Source organism: Amphiura filiformis, unplaced genomic scaffold (assembly GCF_039555335.1).
Source record: "Amphiura filiformis unplaced genomic scaffold, Afil_fr2py scaffold_22, whole genome shotgun sequence".
NCBI classification, from domain to species: Eukaryota; Metazoa; Echinodermata; class Ophiuroidea; order Amphilepidida; family Amphiuridae; genus Amphiura; species Amphiura filiformis.
Window position 1 is genome coordinate 2068106 of NW_027305486.1, and position 23794 is coordinate 2091899.

Below are 23794 nucleotides of genomic sequence, written 5' to 3' on the forward strand. Positions count from 1 at the left end.
AAAACTAAATGTCTCACACAAAGACAAAACTGCGAAGAAAGACATTACCTGACCAGTATGTGGCCGGTTAGATCCTTGTCATGCTGGGGAAAACCCTGCAAGGTCAAGACCGGCACAATATTAATTTTGTTACAGATTTAAGTTACGAATAAATTAGTACTGTTTTATTGCCGTAAGAATGAGTAGTCAGGTGTATAATCTGTCATAATAGACATAATAGACGGGAAACTACAGGTGATCAGTAGACCAAAAAGGTCTTTAATGTATAAAAAGGTTTATGAATGACACTGCTCTTTCGTATCTTACATAATCTCATCATACCATATTCACCTATTCGACAATATTACGCTCCACCAATAAACTTCTTCTGACGAAACCAAAACTTAAGCCTACCTTTTCTGTATCTTCAACTAAACTTTGCAACCCTGCGTCAATTAATTTTGGCAGAAACCTTTTGAAATAATATGCTACATATGTACCCCAATTGAATCGAGTAATTCCATCACTTTGTTATCCGTAATTACATATTTTGCACATTTGACCTGGTTGTATGTAAACACAAAAATACTTTTTAAGTTTGTACACATGCTAAGTCATTGCGAATAATTATGCTTTTTCGTAGATATTGGCGCTATGCAACACTAGTTGATTGACTTGACTGATTATTGAAGTATTGACATTACTTTTCTTAAAATTGCATAGAGGAGCTATGCGAAACCAGTTTCTCGAATACTAGTTCTAGAACTTTCTTTTAATTGAAAGAAAAGAGAAAGTTATTGCCAAATCCTGCCTCCCATGATGCACTGTTGTACTTGTGCTAGGTCACACACAATACGTTGCATTAGGCGTATACTTCGTATTAAATATAGGCTGGGCGTTGTTCATGGAACATTAACAAAGTCAATATGCATGTTGCAACCGTTATCTCACAGCTTAGTCAAAGCAGTTGTCTTAGGTTTTTCAAAATTTCGCTGGTTTATAGTGACACTGGAATAATGCATGATGGGAAGGCAATAGTCTCTACTATGGGTTGATTTGTCACGTGTCACTTAATAAACGAGGATAATACACACTAGGTTCAACAACATTCTCATCTATCAGGGGCACAGTTCTTTAGCCCCAATACATATGTTTATTCGTTGAATGACCTTTGAAATTTTGGGTACAAAAACTCATACTCTGCAGCTGGAGGTCAATGTTGCACTATGATTGTTTAATTGAGGTTATTCAACTGTGCCATTGGGATGAGGCCATTGTTATCCATAGTGACAGTTGTATTGTCCTGTTTCTCAAGGTTGTCACCCACCAGCAATATATACAAAGCAAAATCATAGCCCACTCATACTCGGCTTGAAGAACCAGACCAGGTCGGTCCAATACTAATTACTTGTTTTATCGTCCATTGTGGTTGTATTACGAATTGTGTGATACATAAAGTCACATGGCTACTATACATTTCTTCATAGCATTCGCAAGTATGCTTGCACTGTGTCAATACACTTTTGCAGGTAAGTGTATATGAGTTACCACAATGATTACTGAGGGTCTTTTTATCTTTTCAGTTTTCGTAAGCCTATTGTTCAGATACGAAAACACAAGGGATTAAGTAAGTTTACTGTAATCTGACTTTATTGTTAAGTGAATTGATATCTGTAACTTGAATTCATTGTTAATTTTGAAGTACCAATCAGCTTATTTCAATAGAGGTGGATGCTGTGTCAATAAAGGCTGGAGAGAAAATATAATGGAACACTGGTGTTTTAATGGCTAGCGCCCTCTCGTCTTTGATGTTGTTTAATTAAATAATGACAAAATCCCAATCCGAATGAAAAGGTCTACTTTTTTCTGTAAAAACGTTGATTACAAGCCCTTAAATCACAAAAGGTCCGCTTATGAGCCGGTCGCACCCAGGGTCGTATCAATGTCTAACTCCCTATTTTGCTTCCTCCTCCCCCCTCCGAATGATCAGTCTCCACGCTCCCTCCCCGCCCCCTTCTCTCTCCTCTCGAGTTCTAGTCTTCTAGTCTTTCCGTCTCTCCCTCTCCTCTCTTTCTTCCTCGCCCCTCCCACTCTCACTTGTTCAGTCTGTCAGTCTCAAGTATCCCCCTCCCTCTTTGCGAAATTTATCAGTATGATCCATGAATGAAAATAAGCTCTGCAAAATTAAACATTTAAAATAAACCCGAGTCTTGCATATAGGCCCATCCAATAACCAGATTAGCTTGCCATTGTTACGAACGAATAGAATAAATTATCTTTATAAATCATGATTACCAAATCGCCACTTGTACGCGCCTCATTGGGAGATATTTGGTTATTTCAGACGCTCGATTCATCGCCAATATGAAAGACTTTTGTTTATAACTTGGCAACACGGTTAGTATATATTTCAATGCTAAACTACTTTTACGAGCCACACACGCCTAAGCGTCAGTGCATATACACCAAACGCAAGTCAATTGAAGCCGTATCATGGTATAACTTACCGCGAATTTAGGACCGTAAAATTTAGACTCTTCTTTTGTCTAGATTAGCACCAACACTCTCATCTCAGGTTTTCATCTCAGAAATTAACATAACTTTAATACGGAAACAAATACGAATATTGACTTGCTTCAAATTATTGGTAAGTGACAAAAGGCTAGAATAAAAAATTGGTCACGCCTGGGAGGCTACCTCTTCAGAATAACAATGACTTACGAAAACGGATACGGATACGGATACGGAAACAGAAACTGAAAAGATAAAACGACGGTTATTATCATTTCACCATTTACACGATTTAACGCGACACCTCGTTGTGAATCTGGGATATATTATTACTCAGTTTCGAAATATTTATTTGCGGATACGCTTACAATCCGTCGACATACTAAAAGAAATGCGATTTTTGCGGTGTGTAGATACTTTTTTTGTTTCTTTATGTTTATTTTTTGGGTATCTACCAAGATTTTGTTTCAATTTTCTTTGTTTTTTTTTTACATGTTCTTTTTTGCATGGTTCTGTTTGCGTGTGCGGGTGAGTGGCCATATTTATCACAGTATAATTTATATATATGTGTCTAGAGTTTTCTATGTACAAACGTGTTCCATAAATGATATTATAATAATATGCTTATACATAAAGCTTACACATGATATCATTATAGATATTGAAAATGTTTAAGTATGGCTAATGATGTTAAAATTCTATCAATGAATTAACGGGGTTTAAATGCTAAACAAAAAAGAAGAGATGTTTTACATTATTTGCGTAACAAAAGTGTTTCAATATTATGTTTGCAAGATGTTCATTTTGATAAGAATATGGAAATAATGGTAAAAGCGGAATGGGGAGGTGAAGCTTTTTTTAGCTCTTTTGCCTCAAATTCAAGAGGAGTTGCCATTTTTCTCAATAACAATTTAGATTTTAAAGTCCATACAACACAAAATGATGAAGAAGGAAATTGTGTAGCTTTAGATGTATCTATTAACAATGTTCGTATAACACTTATATCAATATATGGTCCAAATGATGACAAGCCAAACTTTTATCACGACATCAAAAGGGTAATAGAAGCATTTGATAATGCCCATTGTGTGTTATGTGGTGACTGGAATTTGGTTCAAGATCCAAAATTAGATACCTCAAATTATATTCGCATAAATAATCCAAAAGCGAGAAAACTGTTTTAGAAATGAAAGAAGAACTTGGATTGATAGACCCGTGGCGACTTCAAAACCCAAACTCTCGCAGATATACCTGGCGTCAACCAACTCCTTTAAAACAGTCCAGATTAGATTTTTTCTGATATCGGAAGAGCTTACAACATATTTAGTGAAATCTAAAATAGACCCTGGATATCGAACAGACCACTCTCTTATTAGTCTTTCGCTCGACATGTCTCCTATTAAACGTGGGAAAGGCTTTTGGAAATTCAATAATACGCTATTAAAAGATATTGATTATATAGATAGGATTAAGAAAAAAATTAGTGATGTTAAGAAACAATATGCAGTATCACCATATAACTTAAACAATATAAATAAAATCCCTGCAAGTGAGCTCGAGTTAACGATAAATGAACAACTGTTTCTTGAAGTATTGCTCATGGAGATAAGGGGGGAAACGATCAAATATGCATCAGAAAAAAACAAAAAAATAAAAATAAAGAAAAATACTTGAAAGAGATATAGAAACTTTAGAAAAAGAGCTAGATGATTCAAACAATACAGAAGTTTTAGAAAATGTTAAAATTAAAAAGTCAGAATTAGAGAAGATGAGGAAGGAAAAAATGGAAGGCGTAATGTTACGATCCAAAGCAAGATGGATAGAACACGGAGAAAAACTATCTAAATATTTTGTGAACTTGGAAAAAAGAAACTGTGTAAATAAAGCAATCGTTCATTTACAAAATTCAAACGGGGATGATATAAAAGATCAATACCAAATAATGGAAGAAACTTTTAAGTTTTACTCGAAACTGTATGAATGTAAAGACAACAATTTATATTTGGAGGAATTCGACCAAAATCTTTCAAGATCAGATTTACCTCAATTAACTCAAGATCAATTAGAAAAGCTCGAAGGGCATTTGACTTACAATGAACTTTTAACTGCCTTGAAGAAAATGTCAAACAATAAAAGTCCTGGGTCTGATGGGTTTACCACTGAATTTTGGAAAGTTTTTTTTCAAGACTTGGGAGGTTTTCTCTTACGTTCTCTGAACTATTCATATGAATCAGGGGAATTATCAGTTACGCAGATATTAGGAATTATTACCCTCCTTCCTAAAGGAAACAAACCAAAACAATTCTTAAAGAATTGGCGTCCCATTACTTTGTTAAATATAACCTATAAACTAGCTTCATCGTGTATTGCTGAAAGAATGAAACAGATTTTCCAAGCCTAATAAGTGATGATCAAAAAAAAGCTTTTGATTCCGTTTCTCATTAATTCATTTTTAAAACATTAGATTTTCTAAATATCGGTCCATCTTTTACAAAATGGATCAAACTTTTTTATAACAAAAGTCAATCCTCAGTTTTGGTAAATGTAAATACATGAAAACAATGCGATATAGGTAGAGGTTGCAGACAGGGGACCCTTTGTCCCTTTATATCTTTCTAATTTGTGCTGAAATGTTGGGCTGTCTCATTCGAAAAAAATACTGATATATGTGGTATTACAGTTGAAGATATTAATTGTAAAATCACCCAATACGCTGATGACTCGACTGTGATCTTAAATTGAAGTAATGAGAGTTTACTACAAACGTTAAAAACACTGGATTTGTTTGAGCGTTTGTCAGGGTTGAAAATAAACGAAGATAAAACAAATGTTGTGTATATTGGGTCACTTAGAGGTAGAAAACCAAACCCTGGCATTACAAATAAAAATCTAAAGTGGGTTGAAGACGGAAAATTCTCTGCATTGGGAGTACAATTTTCAACCAATTTGGTTGAAATGGTTAATTTGAACTATGATAAGGTTATGGAGTCGGTGACAAAGGTAATGCATCATTGGTCTAAAAGAAACTTAACAGTTTTTGGAAGAATAACTATAGTCAAATCCCTATTGATACCAAAGTTTAACCACCTTGTTCTTTCAATTCCTAACCCGTCAAAAGACTTTATAAAAGATTTACAAAATAAAATCTATAACTTTATTTGGAAAGGTACAAGAGATAAAATAAGTAGAGATCAATTGTCAAATGATTATTCTGAAGGTGGATTAAGATTGGTTAAAGTAGATTTATTCTTTGAAGCACTGAAATGTACATGGATTAGACGAATTGTAAATGGAAGTATTGATGCTAAAGGATTGATGTTTTTTTTTATTTTAACTGGTATACATATTAATGATCTTGAAAAGGGCGCAAATTATACACTAAAAATAGCAAAAAATTCCCAAAATGTTTTTTGGAAAGAAGTTCTTTTAGCTTGGTCTAAGGTAAAGAAAAAGCACAATCCTAATACAATCGATGATGTTTTAAGATCATGTTTATGGGAAAACGAATGGTTTAAGATTGGTGGTAAAAAATAAATTATAAAAAATGGCGGACAGCAGGTATTGATTTTGTCTCTGACCTTGTCCATGTTAACCAAAACCGTTTTCTCTTTCTTCATGAAATTGAAACAAATTATGGATTAAGGCTAAATTTTTTGGAATACAACAGTGTAATTTGCGCAATTAAGAGTAATTTCAAGCATCTATTTCAGGAAAACGCTACATTTATTGCAATTCCTAAGCCGTTTACATTTCATTTCAGTTTTATTTTAAAAGATAAAAAAGGTTGCAGATCAATCTGCAAACAACTTATGTCCTCAAAGATACCAAAAGCAAAACAAAAATGGGAAGTAAAATTGAATAGTAGCTTTTCAGATGATGAATGGAAGATATACTCTTTGTTGCCATTTAAATGTACAATGGATAAAAAATTACGGTGGTTTCAATACAGAATTTTAAATGGAATTCTTACCACAAATACATTTATGTTTAAAAAGAAATGATAATATATGTACTTTTTGTAACGAGGAACCCGAAACGATAAGTCATCTTTTATCAGACTGTAAAAAGGTTAAACCCATTTGGTCTCAGCTCGAAACCTGGTGTTTACAAAAACTCGGTATTCCTATCACATTCAACCGAAATCATATTCTTTTCGGGACAGATTTAGGAAAACTAAATAGTGCTATCAATTTAATTCTCATTTTAACTAAGTTTTATATATACAGAAAAAGATGCCAAAATTCAATCCTTTCTTTTATCCCTCTTCAGAAGGAAATAGAATATTATCATAAATTGGAAAGTTTCATTCTTTTAAAAGATTCAAAATACCGAATTTATCAAAATAAATGACAGGTTTGGAAGGGACTTTTCAACTAAACATTTTGTTGTTATTGTAAAAGCTAGACAAATACTATATAAATATGTATGTGAGAGTGTGTATGTGCTGGTACTGTTTATGTATTGTTTAATATTTACAAAAAAAAACCTGGTGTATAAAAATCAAATTTCTGTATTTATCTGAGTACACTGGGAAAAAAAAAAAAAAAAAAAAAAAAAAAAAAAGATTTTCAGTTCATGGGTTTTGAATGCGTACATGGTTGTTATGTATGGTGTTGGCTTGTAAACGCGGTAACATATGAAACAGGCTCGTATGTAATATTATCATTAAAATATTGTAATGATTTACTCAGGGTGTGGTATATGGATGATGCGTGATTTCCTAATAAATAACTCAGAGAACGGAAAATATGGAGCAAAACGACAATGGAAGTACAATCACAAAATAACACGATTTATTAATAAAACACGAATCCTAACCATACAGAGACTGCCGCTTATATTGAAAGTCATGTCTCTAAACAAATGGTCAAGCTGTCTTTGCACAGAAACAAATGTACGTGTTAACTCAACAAGCTCCAAATCATAAGTGAAGGTGCATCGGATGACTGGCCCACGCGCACGCTCATGGCACGCTCCTCTCACATGCCAGTCGACCCAGCAACAGCACCAACCAATCAGGGAACGGCGACGTAAAAGTGCGACGCAAAAGTGCGTCGACATAGTCGCCGCATCTCTCCGTCCCCATTGCAGAAATGCGTCTACCTTCCGCTGCATAATGCATACCACAAATGCAGACGCATCCACAATGACGAGGAAGAGAAGTGATGGGACAATTTAAAGCAATTAGCGTCAATTAATTAACAAAAGGAATAATTTGGGTTTCATTTATGAAAGTCCGAAAATACGCAAACAATCAGGAATGTGCGCCTTGTGCAAATACAGCAAGTAAACAAGTCAACAAACTCTCCTGGGTCAATGTCCGTTCGTCAGTCGAAGGCGACGCAAAATTGCATCGCCGAAGTCATTACATTTGATGAAAGTTTCATACACAAGAAAAAGGTAAAGCCTGAAAAAGATAGGGAGACACCCGTAGGCTCAGGGCATTTCACTCTCCCCACCTCAAATCTTGTACAATAAATCCAATTTCAAATTGATGCATATAGACAGTAAAGTAAAGATGCATTTAAAATTTTTCTACAGAAACAAGTATTTACATTATAAGCAATAATTTTGGTAGCTCACACAGTGGCCAAATGTAATTCAACATTTCATTTCAATCAAAAACACAGCGGCGGCAAAAGCCCCGCAAATTTGCGTCTACTGATGCTAAATTTGATACTGTCATTCATTCAGTTCAACATGTTCAAAAATCAAAGAAAGTGCATATCAAAACAACATATTGCCGAAAACATTGCAAGGAAAACGGGCCTAATTTTTGGGTGCCTACAAATTTGGAATTTTCAATTAAAAATCTTTAAATTACGCCCTTAACTCAACCTAAAGGCCTAACGTTGAGTTCTTTCAAGTCAGCGGTGCCTAAAGATTTGGATAGGTGTAACTCGCTAGCTGTTGTTCACGGGTATTCAAAAAAAACAGATGACACTTTGGATACAATTTCACGAACATGACACATTTTTTTGTGTGGACGCATAAATGCGTCTACTCGGGGAATGAAAACAACAACAGCCGGGCCTAAGGGGGAAATTACAACAATAATTAATTCAAAAAGGGGAGCGAGTTACACCCTACATACAACTTACACTACAGTCTACACGTCATAAATTAATTTCAATCTAGTAAAATCCAGTCCGAAGAGTTAAAAACATTTAATAATCGGTGATCGTTGCGATGCTAACCTAGGGCTTCGACAGTCATGACAGTCAATGTTCGTTGCATGCATCGTGCTAGCATGCAAATTTACAACTATTCAACTTCAAGTTCAAGTCCATCGGTAGAAATACAAATCATTGTCCAAAGACGGTGAAAGATAGTTCAGCTTCAGGAGATTATATAAAAATTCCACGGCACTTCGTCGATATATCATGATACTCATAGAGAAACAGCAAGCTACAAACAAGCTCACGCCAGTAAGCTTGTATTTAAAAGTTCCCAGTCGTGCAAGTTCAATGGCAATTTTGCGTCTCCATTCATGTCCATGTAAATGAATAGCAAATTCAAGTCGCAGAAACCATCATCACAGCAGCGTCAGCATTTACCATAGTCATTCAGGGTCTTGTAGCCTCGATGCCCGCACTTTTGCGTCGACATTTGCGTCGAATTCTTCATCACAAGTTGTTGTTTTCACAGCGACATGCAGCTGTTGTCATCAATGTTGCAAACTCGCTCTGTGTCGCCAAATTTGGCGGTCCACGAGCTGTTCGCTTCCGGGTTGACATTACTGAAAATGCGTAATTTCGCATGTAGACAGCTTTTGGTGCCTTTTTCTATAAATTTCATAGAAAACTTCAAAACTTCTTGTGCGTTTTGTTTATGCATGTAGGTTATTAAAACATCTTGATTTGGCTTCAACTTTTCAATTTCAAATTCACATCTCCTCGCTTGAATATACAACCAAACTTGCATTATCAATCAATTAGATTTCTTTTAAGTTCTCTTATAAAACTCGACCAGCAGGTTCAGAACTTTTTTTTTAAATCAATTAATTATACTGCATGATGCATGATGACCAATTCATGACATGCGACCATTTGTGGTATGCATTTATGCAGCGGAAGGTAGACGCATTTCTGCAATGGGGACGGAGAGATGCGGCGACTATGTCGACGCACTTTTGCGTCGCACTTTTACGTCGCCGTTCCCTGATTGGTTGGTGCTGTTGCTGGGTCGACTGGCATGTGAGAGGAGCGTGCCATGAGCGTGCGCGTGGGCCAGTCATCCGATGCACCTTCACTTAATATGATTTGGAGCTTGTTGAGTTAACACGTATATTTGTTTCTGTGCAAAGACGGCGTGACCATTTGTTTAGAGACATGACTTTCAATATAAGCGGCAGTCTCTGTATGGTTAGGATTCGTGTTTTATTAATAAATCGTGTTATTTTGTGATTGTACTTCCATTGTCGTTTTGCTCCATGTTTTTAGTTCTCTGAGTTATTTATCAGGAAATCACGCATCATCCATATTACCACACCCTGAGTAAATCATTACATTGGTGGCAGCGGTGGGATTTCGATATGACTTCTGAAATCGTCAGTGAACCCACTGGTATAACCAGAGGTAAGGATGAATTAAATATGCGTGATTTTCTGGAACAGACCAAAGTCCGGCTGCAAGAAATAAAAAGCCGTAACAGTGTCTCGTATACGAGCGACTACGCTTGTGGTAGTAGGCCTACTAGACCTACAGGGACAGCTTATTTTGATTTTGACTTTGAGTCTGAAAGTGAACCGGCGAAACTGCCGAGGCTCTCCGATTTAGAAGGGAGCACACAACAAAGTCCCTTGTGTAAAACAAGGAGGCCGTACCCGTACAAAACATGTACGATGTTGCCTGTAAGTCCTGATGAGACGAGGTGCACATCAATGACAAAACCATTAAGAACATTTTTGGCCATTCGTCCTAGATGTCAAGTTCAGCAAGTACCTGCGCAGGCTTTCTAAGTTCATCATAACAATCATATAGGCCACAACCCATATCAATACAAGTTTGTTGTCATCTTCAATCGTTTTCATTCAATCAAGCAACTTTATGCGTTAAAGCCAACATCAATTTTCATATAGGCCTATACATGCATAGGCTTACAGGCCTACACATTATATTCCGACTTCCTTTCACGGAATAATCAAACATCCACGCACATGAAGGGACTTCAAAGACTTCAATTCAAACCCACAAAATGGGTAATGGAGACATTTTTATCTCCATTCTTCATGTTCTACAGCTGTCTTTCTTTATTTCTCACGGGAGGCCTATTTTTAGGCCTTTTATGTCAAACCCGGTTTCTTGTCATTTTCATGAGATCGACTTTTTGGCGATAAATTTGTGCCATTATTTTAAACTTAAGATAATCTTTTTATATAGGCCTACTTTTGTAACGTGCAGGCTACTGTATAATGACACGATTTTTGCTATATTAATTTATATGCGACAACTTCCTCTTCCTGTTCTGGAAGGGCATGGTCCACGAAGGATCCATTTTTGATTCATTGTCACAATTAGGCAAAAATGGCATAATGGCATCAATTATAAATTGACGTTCAAGCGGTAGTTCATCATTGTGATATCTACTTTTTGTGGGTTTTCTGGCATATAACTTGCACTTTTTGCAAATGCGTTTCACATCCGCACGCCATTTCACCCACCAATACCGCTTGCCAATAATTTTCATTATTTTGGTACCTTCAGAGTGTTCTTGGTGTTTATTGGTATCGTTAAACACCTTCATACGTAAATGCTGCGGCACTACGAGTTTCAATGAAACTTTGTCTCCACAGTCTGAATCGCAGCGTTTGTAAAGAACACCATTGGCAATTTCCAATTGGTCCCAAAATGACCAATATGTTTTCAGAGTTAGATTTTCTTGTGAAATGTTTTCCCATTTCGGGCGATCACAATCTAATTCTTTCCAAGACATAATTTGGTTCAGGACTTGGTCTTCCATCTGTTCCTTCCTCAGGTCTTTATCAGACCATTGATAGAACTTTTTACTGTTATCTTTGTCCTGGTCTTGACAATTTTGACTGTTGCACATGAATTCATCATGTTTCACATGATTTACATAAATGGATTTTTCAGTGTCATCCATTTCTTTTGGTTCCTCTGCACTTGTCAGTTCATCAAGGCCATTGCAACTGAACTGCCAAAAATCTATAAGATTTTCAGGATCATTTTCACACAGGTCTACTCGTTGCTTAGCCCCGTGAACATCGTGCATCAAGGTGTCATCATGACTGTATTGTAGGCCTACAGTCTTCATTTCTTCCACGTCCGTGTTTTCCTTGACCACGTTATTAGGCATATTAGGCATCACCATTTTCACGTTTGACACTCGTTCTGAGTTGTCATGGTCATGATGGTCATACTCATCGGACATGTTTGTCGTGAAAGTTGGAGTCGTCGAGTTTATAGGCCTACTCGTTTTGCAGTGTCTTTGGAAGTGACCAACTTCTCCACATTTAAAACAGATCAGATCTTTTCTGTGTCTTTTGTTGTCATAGTTACCATGGTTACGGCGTTGGTTTTCGTAACTTTGGTCTTTATTTTGCACAGACTCGATCTTCTGGAGAATTACCCTGAGAATTTCCAGCAGGGACTGTAAGACTATTTGGTCCTTCGAAATGAGCGAGTCAACTTGTTCAGATGACTCCAATTTGTCCGACTGCAGGTCTAGGCCTACTTCAAGATTGCTCACAGATCTGACGTATTGACATGACCTCTGATTTTCGGCCAATTTGAAGGCCTCGCACTCGATAGCAACATCAAGTGCTTCATCCAGGGTCTTAGGCCTGGTTTGAAATATGCTCCATCTCATATCAGGGTCCAATGCGTCTAAGAACTGATCTTTAGCCAGAATGTCTTGCATTAGGTGCATTTGGGTATGCATATTTGGTTAATCTACGCAAATTTTGTGCCAGCTCTGGAAGTGACTCGCCCTTTTCACGGGTTCTGTTCTTTAATAGCGTCTTATTCAACTCTGCTTTATTTTCAGAGTTGAAACGCCTTTCCAGTGCGTTTATCAACGCTGAATAGTGATACCTGGAATGTTCTTCCAAATCACTCAGAACCGCAAGAGCAGCCCCTCTAAGGCTGGTAGCCAAAAATGCTGCTTTGACATCATCAGGCCAAGCATTTAATTCACATACAATTTCAAAGTGTGCCAAATAATCCTGTAGCGGTGTTGAGCCGTCATATTCTGATGGCTTCATCAATGGTTTTGTCATTGATGTGCACCTCGTCTCATCAGGACTTACAGGCAACATCGTACATGTTTTGTACGGGTACGGCCTCCTTGTTTTACACAAGGGACTTTGTTGTGTGCTCCCTTCTAAATCGGAGAGCCTCGGCAGTTTCGCCGGTTCACTTTCAGACTCAAAGTCAAAATCAAAATAAGCTGTCCCTGTAGGTCTAGTAGGCCTACTACCACAAGCTCGTATACGAGACACTGTTACGGCTTTTTATTTCTTGCAGCCGGACTTTGGTCTGTTCCAGAAAATCACGCATATTTAATTCATCCTTACCAGTGGGTTCACTAACGATTTCAGAAGTCATATCGAAATCGCACCGCTGCTCACCAATGTAATGATTTACTCAGGGTGTGGTATATGGATGATGCGTGATTTCCTAATAAATAACTCAGAGAACGGAAAATATGGAGCAAAACGACAATGGAAGTACAATCACAAAATAACACGATTTATTAATAAAACACGAATCCTAACCATACAGAGACTGCCGCTTATATTGAAAGTCATGTCTCTAAACAAATGGTCAAGCTGTCTTTGCACAGAAACAAATGTACGTGTTAACTCAACAAGCTCCAAATCATACGTGAAGGTGCATCGGATGACTGGCCCACGCGCACGCTCATGGCACGCTCCTCTCACATGCCAGTCGACCCAGCAACAGCACCAACCAATCAGGGAACGGCGACGTAAAAGTGCGCCGCATCTCTCCGTCCCCATTGCAGAAATGCGTCTACCTTCCGCTGCATAATGCATACCACAAATGCAGACGCATCCACAATGACGAGGAAGAGAAGTGATGGGACAATTTAAAGCAATTAGCGTCAATTAATTAACAAAAGGAATAATTTGAGTTTCATTTATGAAAGTCCGAAAATACGCAAACAATCAGGAATGTGCGCCTTGTGCTGGGTCAATGTCCGTTCGAAGTCATTACATTTGATGAAAGTTTCATACACAAGAAAAAGGTAAAGCCTGAATAAGATAGGGAGACACCCGTAGGCTCAGGGCATTTCAATATGTTAAACTTGAATTTGGCAGAGTAATAATACTTATAGTGCTGATCATTCTGAGCTATGGAGTCATTTCAACAGCAAAAAGGTAATTGACTTTGTACAGAGGTACAGAAGTTCAAAATGACTACAAAATGGTTCCACAGCATATAGAATGATCAGGGCACACTTGGGTCATTGTTATAGGGTCGTATGCGTCATTTTTTGGGAAATATATAGGTAAATTGAAATAATTACCATGAAACAAATAAGTGACTGTAAAAAAAAAGAATAAATGGCGCCCTCATTTGTCACAAAATAGAAAATATAATATATAGGTCAATAAGTAAATAAAATAAAGCTAATAAAGTATAATAATAGCAAAATGTGATAGCTGTTGTTTTTGTCTTGAATATAAATTTAAGAAACAAACGATTTTTGTCTTGTAAAACAATAAACATTTCACTATCAAAACAGTGATGATGTGCGAGAGCTTCGATCATAAAACCATCCTGTATTCCCAACATTCTTTTTTTTCTATTCAACAGCTTGTCCTCCAGGATTGGCTATATATGAAAAGCTAGAATCTGGATGTAAAAATAATAATCACATGGATTGCTCGGATGAAGCATTAGGCGAGGATCCGTTGGAAGATACCCTGCTTAAAGTAAGTTGACTATTACAAATCTTCAAATTATGTGGATGCAAATTGGTAGGTTTTTTTTCACCCTTCTTGTGCCATCATTTAGATGTAGCCTGTATTGTACCTTGTATAATTTATGTTCTCTTCTGTAGACAACGGATGTGGACACCTGTACAAAGGATGATATACCAGCTAATGAATACGATTCAACATGGTCATTCACTCCGAGCTGTCCGCCTTCTGGTTATAATTCCGGTATATCAAATAGTAAGATTTAAAAAAATGGAGCAGTTGTGTGTGTGTATTGCTTCAAGTTGGTACTCAGTAAGTATTAATTAAGTTGGCGATCTTCTTCTTCCTCCTTTTCCTTCTCTTCCTCTTCTTCCTCTTGTAAAGGCAGGTGATTTGGGCAAGAAGAAGATTAAATTTGTCTCAAAAACGCAGATTAATGATTTTTAGAGGCATTTGTTAAACAAGTTACACCCACTCCCAAATACCATACCCGACCGACCAATCCTACTTGAAAGGTCCGTTCACCCGTAGAGGGTTTTTTGTTGTGTAAAAAGGATGGTACAACTCAAAACTTGCAAAAAATATTAATCGAGGGTGAGAGCCAGAAAAACTCAACTCACAATCACCTGCTCCCACAAAATGAGCATAAAGTCGCAAAGACACTATAGAAGATAGAGTCCATTAATCATAACAAATTCAATAGATTTTGAAGACCAAAGCAAGGAGCCAACTTTATGCTCATTTTGTGAGAGCTGGTCATAGTGAATTACGGCTTTCTGGTTCTGAACCCTCGATGTTTATCTAATGTCGTTATTTTTTCTACACCAAATATAGCTCGATGGGCTTTGTGGCCTGCAGGGGTAGATTGTACAACTCCGACGAAGGGCCCCCTGAGTCAACCTTGGCAGCGTACCCATGATCCAAAGCTTCACGTTGCAATTGGAACTAGGAATCTGGAAATACCTATTGAAAAGATAGGGCCAGACGCAGTTACCGTCACTGTCTGTAAGTACAGCCAAATTTTTAAAGCAATATTTTAAAAGGTTGATGTTTCCCACAAAATATTTGTTTTCACTGTATTATGAAGAACTTTAAATTAGTACTTGGTTTAATTGTCTAGTGACGAAACATACAAACAAACAAATCGATTGTTTTAATTTCGATAATGCATTGTATGGAGTATACTGATGGATTGTACTTTGTACATTATACATTGCGGTCCTTTTGTTGCATCATATAATACCACTTTTGCTTTCTGTGTTTGCTTGATGTGGTGTTTTGGCCTTTGTTTTTATTTTGATACTGGGCGGTGTTTCTTATTAGTCGGTTTGACCCCACTACATGGGTCATGCATGGCATATGCCACGCCTTCTTGAATAAAATTTACAAAACAAATCTGGTATCTTTTGGCCACGTTGCATAATAAATTAACAAAATAATGTAGATTTAAAGCCATAATATACGATTTCGATGAATATACGAGAGAATATTCATAGATAGATAGATAAAATCTTTGAAGAGTTTAACTTCAACAGTACAACAATTTTTGCTCACCTGGAACGTTTTCACTAGCTCGACTAGTGTCTTCAGCAGACGGTGATGCTGTGATGATAACTTGTCTACACATTAGGTTTTACTGCCTGAACATAATTTATCATATCTCGCCACCTTTTTCAACCAAATCGATGGTAATAACTCTTTATAGTGTGTGATCAACATTTAACCACTACTTGCCTGAGGCAAAACTCACTTCCTGGGAACTCAATACCAAACAATGTCATTTTTATGTAACTCATTTACCAATCTGTGTCATATAGGCCTACTGCCTCTAGCTATAATGACAGCCTGGTGATGTGGTCAATTCATTGACAGATACTAACCTCAAGAGGGAATTCAATTTTTGATCAATTCTCTTCAGGTAGTGAAACGTAATGAACCGGGATTTCCCTCACTGATGACGTTATATGATTGACAGAATGACGATGCAGTGCCCCCCCCGGTATCAGCATGTTATTGCAGATATGGCGTTTTTCTAGTTCTTTATCACGCATTATGTACATGTATGAATACAACATTATGTCAAATACCCATGAATTTGGCTAATTCCATTCAGGTGTAAGTCGGGACATGTATATAAACATTACAAAATATACCACCAAAAATCAGTTTTTAAAATAATCACTATTTTCATATAATACAGACTTGACTTTCAATGTAGAATATTTTTTTTGCAAAATTGGGTTGTATGGGGAGATTGTGTAAAATAATTATTTGATTGAAAATGTGCATTTCATGAGTTTACATTATGGTGCTCATAATGTAGTGAATTTACCGAAAATGGCGGATTTAGGGAGGCTGAACTTGAGCTTTGCGGGGGGACATAGTTTCAGACTTTATGCAACATTGTTTTGTTATTATGACGTTTATTGGGTTTTGAGGTGATATTTCGTAAACTTCGTCAGCATTTGGCAGCTGAAATACACTTTGTTATGTTATAAACTTACGGTATAAAAACAACTGCGAGATTTCCTAGTTGTCCAATGAACTCAGGATGCTTCTTTGTGTACAGTTAGTTTATAACATATGGGCCAGGGGCCATTTAAACTTTCTGAGTGCGTACCCCCTTTAAGAGACATATTTGAAAGCTTCTTTTTAAAGATTACAAGTACATTTAAGTACTAACGAATACTTATTGGTACTAAGATTCAATAAATATCACCTCAAACCTCAATAAATTTGATAATATCACAATAATCTTGCTAAAATTCGGAAATTTTCCCCCTACAAAACTCAAATTTAGCCTCCTTAAATCCGCCATTCTAAGCTAATTTACTACATTATCAACGCCATAATGTAAACTCATGGAAAGGACATTTTCTATCACACAAGTGTTATACACTATCTCCCGATACACTCCAATTAATATTTAACCCGTGCAGTTTATGCAGACCCCTTCCAGACCAGTCTTGGAATTTTGCCAAAAAATATTCCATACTAAATGTCAAGTCTGTAAGATCATACATTTATAGGTAAATATCCTTTTTCTGTATTTTTTTTCTTCTTGCAGCTTATGCGGGAGATGTAGGACAGGGATGTTTGGTAAAGGAAGGTAAAGGAGTAGCATCACGGTGCATTATTACGGGAACTAAATTTAATGGAGCACTTTCGTTCGCAAAGGGGCACAAGGAGAAGAAACTCACTGTACTTGGTCCAATAAGATCGCAAACAATATTTCAACTCAGACACCCAACTGTTGGTATCATCGGCGTGCCTGGAAAATTGACAATCGTACCAGATATTTACACTCTTGGGTAACAATAATTTATCAAAAACTTTGCACCAATGTACATATAAAGAAAGATGTGGCCTATCGGCTGTGTCCTAACAGGACATAAGTCAATGTGAGACTTTAGATATTAAATGGGAGGGTCACAGAGAATACAAGCCCGAGAAAATATATATCAAATTAAGAAGTGAAGCTCAGGCAAACTGGCAACATGTGACCCGACACGGCGAATGAGCCGTAAATTCCTCCCCCGGTCAATTTTGTTTTATTTCGTGTTTAGAAAATATACATCATAAGCATTAAGCAAGAAGCGGGGTTATGGTTTGTTAAACAAACAGTCATAATTAGCGGTCATTTCAAATCATCCCCAAGTCAATGAGGTTTAAGAAAGTTAGTTCTCGCATTGTAAATTGTTGGTTATACATACCTATACAAAAAGACCAGCGCTGTTAAAAATTCTATAGCCATTTAAGGTAGAAGCTTATTATCCACTTCAACAATAGGATTATTGATTGGTGTTTGACTATCAAAATGAGAAAGATGTTAAGTTACCAATGAATATGACCTTCATACACATTTTACACTGTAACTCAGAATACAATGTAGAGACTTTACGGCTCATTCGTGCTGTACGGTCACATATTATATATACACGGGAGAGAAAAAGAACCTTTTGGACTCGAACCAGCGCGCACTCACGATTACATGTAATTGAGTTCATCACCACAAGCCTCAGCTCATGTCGGATCTGCCGGCGAATTAAACATGTAATGTTGTCAAACATTTAAAGAGTAATACCATATGAAGGCATATCACGTCAAAAATAAATGCAGCAGAAACACGTTATTTAATGTTTCTACATGAAGGATCTTTATGAAAGCATAAAAAACCAGAATTTAAATCGGACAATGCATTGTGATGTAGTGTGAATTTTAAGATGCTTGTAAATGGGATAAACACCTCCATAACAAACACGTTTTAAAAATGTTTTAAACTAATTATACTTTGGATTTTGGTTTAGGTAAAAACGTTTTAATAACATTAAATAGCGGGTTATATAAAGGTCATGAAAACGTTTTAAAACTACCACAATAAATATTTTGTAAATGATTTCAAAATCTTATTGTAAACGATTTTTGGAAAATATTTTGTCAACACTTAAATAACATTATGTTAAAATATTTTTAGTAAGTTATCAAAAAATGTTTTTTAATGTTTGTGCAAATATTTAATGACCTTTATATATCCTTTATATAACCCGACATTTAAACGTTTTCTGACAATCTTTTATAGCCTTTTGCGAATAATGCCGAAAACGTTTTATGTTTGCTGGGCTGCCACAAAAGGCTATATTGGCCCATTTCGAGATTGTGAAGGCTTGTTTAGACACTTGCTTGAAAAAGCAGCATTAATTTAATTAGCACAGATTACATGCCTATCTTTGTTCCTGATTTCATTAAAGAAAACAGAATTTAATCTCTCACTGAATAATTCTAATAAATCAAACAAATACACTATTTTTATAATTTAGGCTAATCTGCAGACAAATAAAAGCTAAAAAACGGCTAAGTCTAGCTAATTAATATGCAAAACTGATGACAATAGAAAACCGTTCATGATATGAAGATGCGGGTTTTTTTTGCACACATATGAATACAAAGTTGTTTCATTTGATAACAGAAAATAAACGAAAAGTAATTAATTATGCAAATTAGCTATTATGTATTCATGCTGTAATTATGTAAATTAGGCATATGTAATTTTGTCTTTTTTCAATATTTTATAAATGTTCTATTCATACATCGTAAATTAATCAAATATGCACATTTTATGATGTTGAATAAAGAAACTACAGTTAATTACAAAGTTTGACATTTTTATGGTGTCTGGAATAGAACTTCTAATTTCTTCTCTAAACATGGTATGCATCAACTCATGAGGTAAAACATACCTACTATCTTAAAACCCAAAATAAAGTGGTATAAGATTCCCAAAATACTTTGCCCATAAGACCTTGTCCTGCCTTTTTGTAATAAGTAAAACGTTTGAACCGAAGCCAAATACTTTAACATTGACTCACTTCTAGATCCTGGTGTAGACAATCACTATTTACACCCATGCTTCAGTTGGCTAATTATGATAAACATTACAAATATCACAAAGCAGGCTCTTTCCTAATCATTGGTTTCAGTTAGGTATTGTCTACGAACGCTATTTTTAGTACAAATTTATTATGAGCTACATTAGCATCCGCAGAATTCTAACGGATGATTTCACCCTCCACAATTTTATAACTCGATAATCGCTGCAGTGACTGTCTTTTATTTGATGAATGATACTGCTCCTACATTACGTATTCGTGAAGCTAATACAAAATAATTAAAAATACTAATACTCTGTACGTTTCTATATTGGCATTACAGATACTCGGGCACATACTAGCTGATTGAAGTATTGACAAGCACTTTTTCAAAATGTCATAGAGGAGTTATACGAAATTAACTTCTGGAATATAAGTTCTAGAACTTTCTTTTAATTTAAAGTAAAGAGAAAGTTGTTGCCCGGTCCGGCTTCCCATGATGCATTGATGTACTTGTGCTAAGCCACACGTGTGACTTAATCAACTTTTTCTCAAGGTTGCCACCCACCAGCAATATAAACATCTCAAAAAAAGTAACTACCCCCCACCCCTTAAATAATGGCCATTATTCAAAAAGGGGCTATTGTATTACGAATCTGTAAAATGCGTTGGAAGCAGAATTTTTTTTCTGCGTATTTTGACACCTCATTTGATACGATAACCCAGAAAACAATAAAACACCGGTCAATTTAATGTAGCGAGGTCCAGATTTAAAAGTTGCACTTACATACAAATTTTTACAATACAAAAACACTCAGATATCATTACACAGATTTGCTTCCATTACACTGCATACAAAATCAATACAATTTACTGCAACTTTCAAATCTTGGGTTGCATTAATTTAAATGTATGCTGTGACGTCAATATTTAGTCAATATTGCTACAAATGAGGTGTCAAAATGTGCAGAAATAAATTCTGTTTCCAACGCATTTTTCAGATTTGTAATACAATTACCCGATTTTTTAATAATGGTCATTATTTAAGGGGAGTTAGTTACTTTTTTTGAGATGTTTATATAAAGCAATGTCATAGCCCACTCATACTCGGCTTGAAGTACCAGACCAGGTCGATCCAATACTAAGTACTTGTTTTATCGTCCATTACGATTGGGTTACGAATTGTTTGATACACAAAGTCACGACATGGCTAAACTGTGTATTGTATACTTTATGCAAAGTTCCCGGATGCTTTACAATATTCATGAAAATATTGTACAACATCCAGCTGAATATTGATCAATCGTATTTTTGGTGATACCGCGTGTTTATCACGAGCGTTGTATTGGATCATTGGAGCCTAGTCACGCATGGTACCACTATGACAACAACAATGACCGCTCCTGGACCCGGGAGATTCGCAAGCCTCAGCGAAGAAGAATTTAACGAGCTTTTAAGGAATAAAGATTCAGAAAACACAATCAAGGCAACGAAAAAATTAGTGAATATTCTTCGCGCATACCTTCGGGAAAAGGGGCAGCCTGAAAATTTTGATTCTCTAGACAAGGTGGAATTAGCGAAACTGCTGGAAAAAATTTTACGCGGAGCTTCGGAAAACAGACGGTAATGAATACAAAACAGCATCCATGAACGGGATTCGTACTGGCCTGAATCGCCATCTAAAGAACGAGTGGCCTGGATTTATTGACATAATTAAAGACACGGAGTTTACGGATGCCAATGTTTCTTTCAAAGCGGTGTTGGTTCAGCTTAAAAAAATTGGCAAAGGAGATGTTAAGCACCATGCATCGATTGATGAGAATGACATTGAAACCTTGTATCGGTCTGGAGTTTTAATCAAGATTCACCGGCTGGACTTCAATACAAGGTTTGGTTTGAACTCATGCTATATATCTGCCGTAGAGGCAGAGAGAATTTAAGAGATTTGAAGAAGGGTCACTTTATCGTAGAGGCCGATTCAGATGGACGAGAGTATGTTATGCAAGCTGTAGACGAGTTGACAAAAAAGACGCGAGAAGACAACACATCATCAAGAACAGATGCAGGGCGAATGTATGCAACCAATACCGATGAATGCCCGGTCGCATCTTTCAAAATGTATGTCTCTAAACTTAATCCTGACTCCAAACTCCAAAACGAGTTGCACCTGCAGATTCAGACTGTCCCTGGTACAAGAAATCACCAGTTGGACAGACAACGCTGGGTAGCTTCATGAACGTCTTATCAAAGCAAGCGGAGCTTTCAAAGGTGTACACACACCACTGTATTCGCGCAACCTGTATCACAATCCTCGATGGAGAAGGCTTTGCTACCCGAGATATATGCGAAGTGTCTGGTCACGCAAATGAAGGGAGTCTGGCAGGTTACGTTGGAAGGGTAAAGGATGCAAGGAAGCAGGACATGTCGGATGCACTGTCACGGTCGCTTGGGCATAGGCCTGAAGATAAGTCTACAATTGCAAAGCCAAAGCCAACCGCACCAGCAACAGTAAGTAGACCTCCAGTGCCTCAAGCTGCATGTGCAGCAGATATGGATTTCGTCAATGAGAACCAAGATTATGAAGTTATGGATTTTGTTGATCTTGAGCTCACCAGCTCGCAACTAGAATACATTGAGGAGATTGTTCACTCAGAACAAAGTCAGCAAATAGAGCAGAATGCAAGTAGTGGTGCTTCAGATGCAGAAATTGCTCTATCAACTAGCACTAACTCAGTTCCTTCGATCAGTAATAATACTAGTACTAGTACCACCACACGTCGCACTATGCAGGTCCAGCAGCAGCAGCACCCATTTGTGCTGAATAACTGCAATGTGACTATAAACTACTACAATAGATAACTTTCAAAACAGGACTGTAAATAGATGTTTGCTGTTGGATTATTTGAAACATCCACTTTAAAAAAAACTTGTTGGAGAATGTTGGTATTTGATTTTTTGCCGAAAAAGTTGTTAAAACTGTTGGAACTTTTGGAAACGTTTGCTTCGTGTTACATGTTGAACTTTTGGAATTGGAACTTTTGAACATTTGGAACATTAACTGTTGGAACTTTTGAATGTTTGGAAATTCGGAACTTTTGATTGGAATACTCATCAGTAAGGTAAGTAAAAAAGCCTGATATAAATAATAATAATATTGAATGGCTTATTTTCGTGTGATACAAGAAAATATTGCACTCGATAGAAAAATATTGCACTCGTCTTCGACTCGTGCAATAGTTTTCTATCTCGTGCAATATTTTCTTGTATCACACTCAAAGCCATTCAATATTATATAAATATCATTTCACCATTACACGATTTAACCTCATTGTGAATCTGGGATATACCCATAAAATTGAATTACATTTTAAAAATATTTATTTGCGGTTACGCCTACAATCGGTCGCCATACTAAAAGGAAGCAACTTTTCAATTCATAGGTTTTGAATGCGTACATAACTAATATTACTTCACCATTTACACGTTTTAACGCGACATATCATTGCGAATCTGATATAAAATTAAATCATTTACTTATTACTCATTTTCGAAATATTTATTTGCGGTTACGCTTGCAATCCGTCGACGTACTAAAAGAAAGGCAAATTTCAATTTTGGGAAGTCTCTCTCCTTCATCAGGTTGATCAAAACAAATTTTATCTCATTTTAAATTGCACCGTTATGAAAATTCCTGTAAAGGTGAAATGGATATGACATCAAATTGGCATATCCCCTCCTCCTTTATCTAGTGATACCAAAATAAGTTCCACATAAAACATATTAGCTTAAAGATGAACATAAATATTTCCACCTGTTTTGGCTTATAGTGAATGGGATCACTATTTTAAAATCAGTAGTTCAGTTGAAGGAAGGGGCTATGGTGCACCCTCGGAAATCAACAACTTCTAATCGAAGTCTGTAGATCAGACAAAATGCATAGAAAACGATAAGATATGTTCACACAAAATTTAAAAAGTGTCCCTAGGGGTCAACAGGGGTCCAGTTTTCTCATTTTTTTCGTAATTTTTCA

General features: G+C 36.4%; 1 protein-coding gene across 1 annotated transcript in view; it reads left to right on the forward strand.

The window, feature by feature from the left end:
- The first annotated feature begins 934 nt into the window (after window positions 1-934).
- Window positions 935-23794, forward strand: part of LOC140143462 (uncharacterized) — a 37895-nt gene continuing 15035 nt past the window's right edge. Inside the window, exon 1 of the mRNA XM_072165295.1 lies at window positions 935-1508. Coding sequence (XP_072021396.1) covers window positions 1442-1508 — 67 coding nt within the window. The 5' untranslated portion in view covers window positions 935-1441. The remainder of the gene's footprint in view (window positions 1509-23794) is intronic.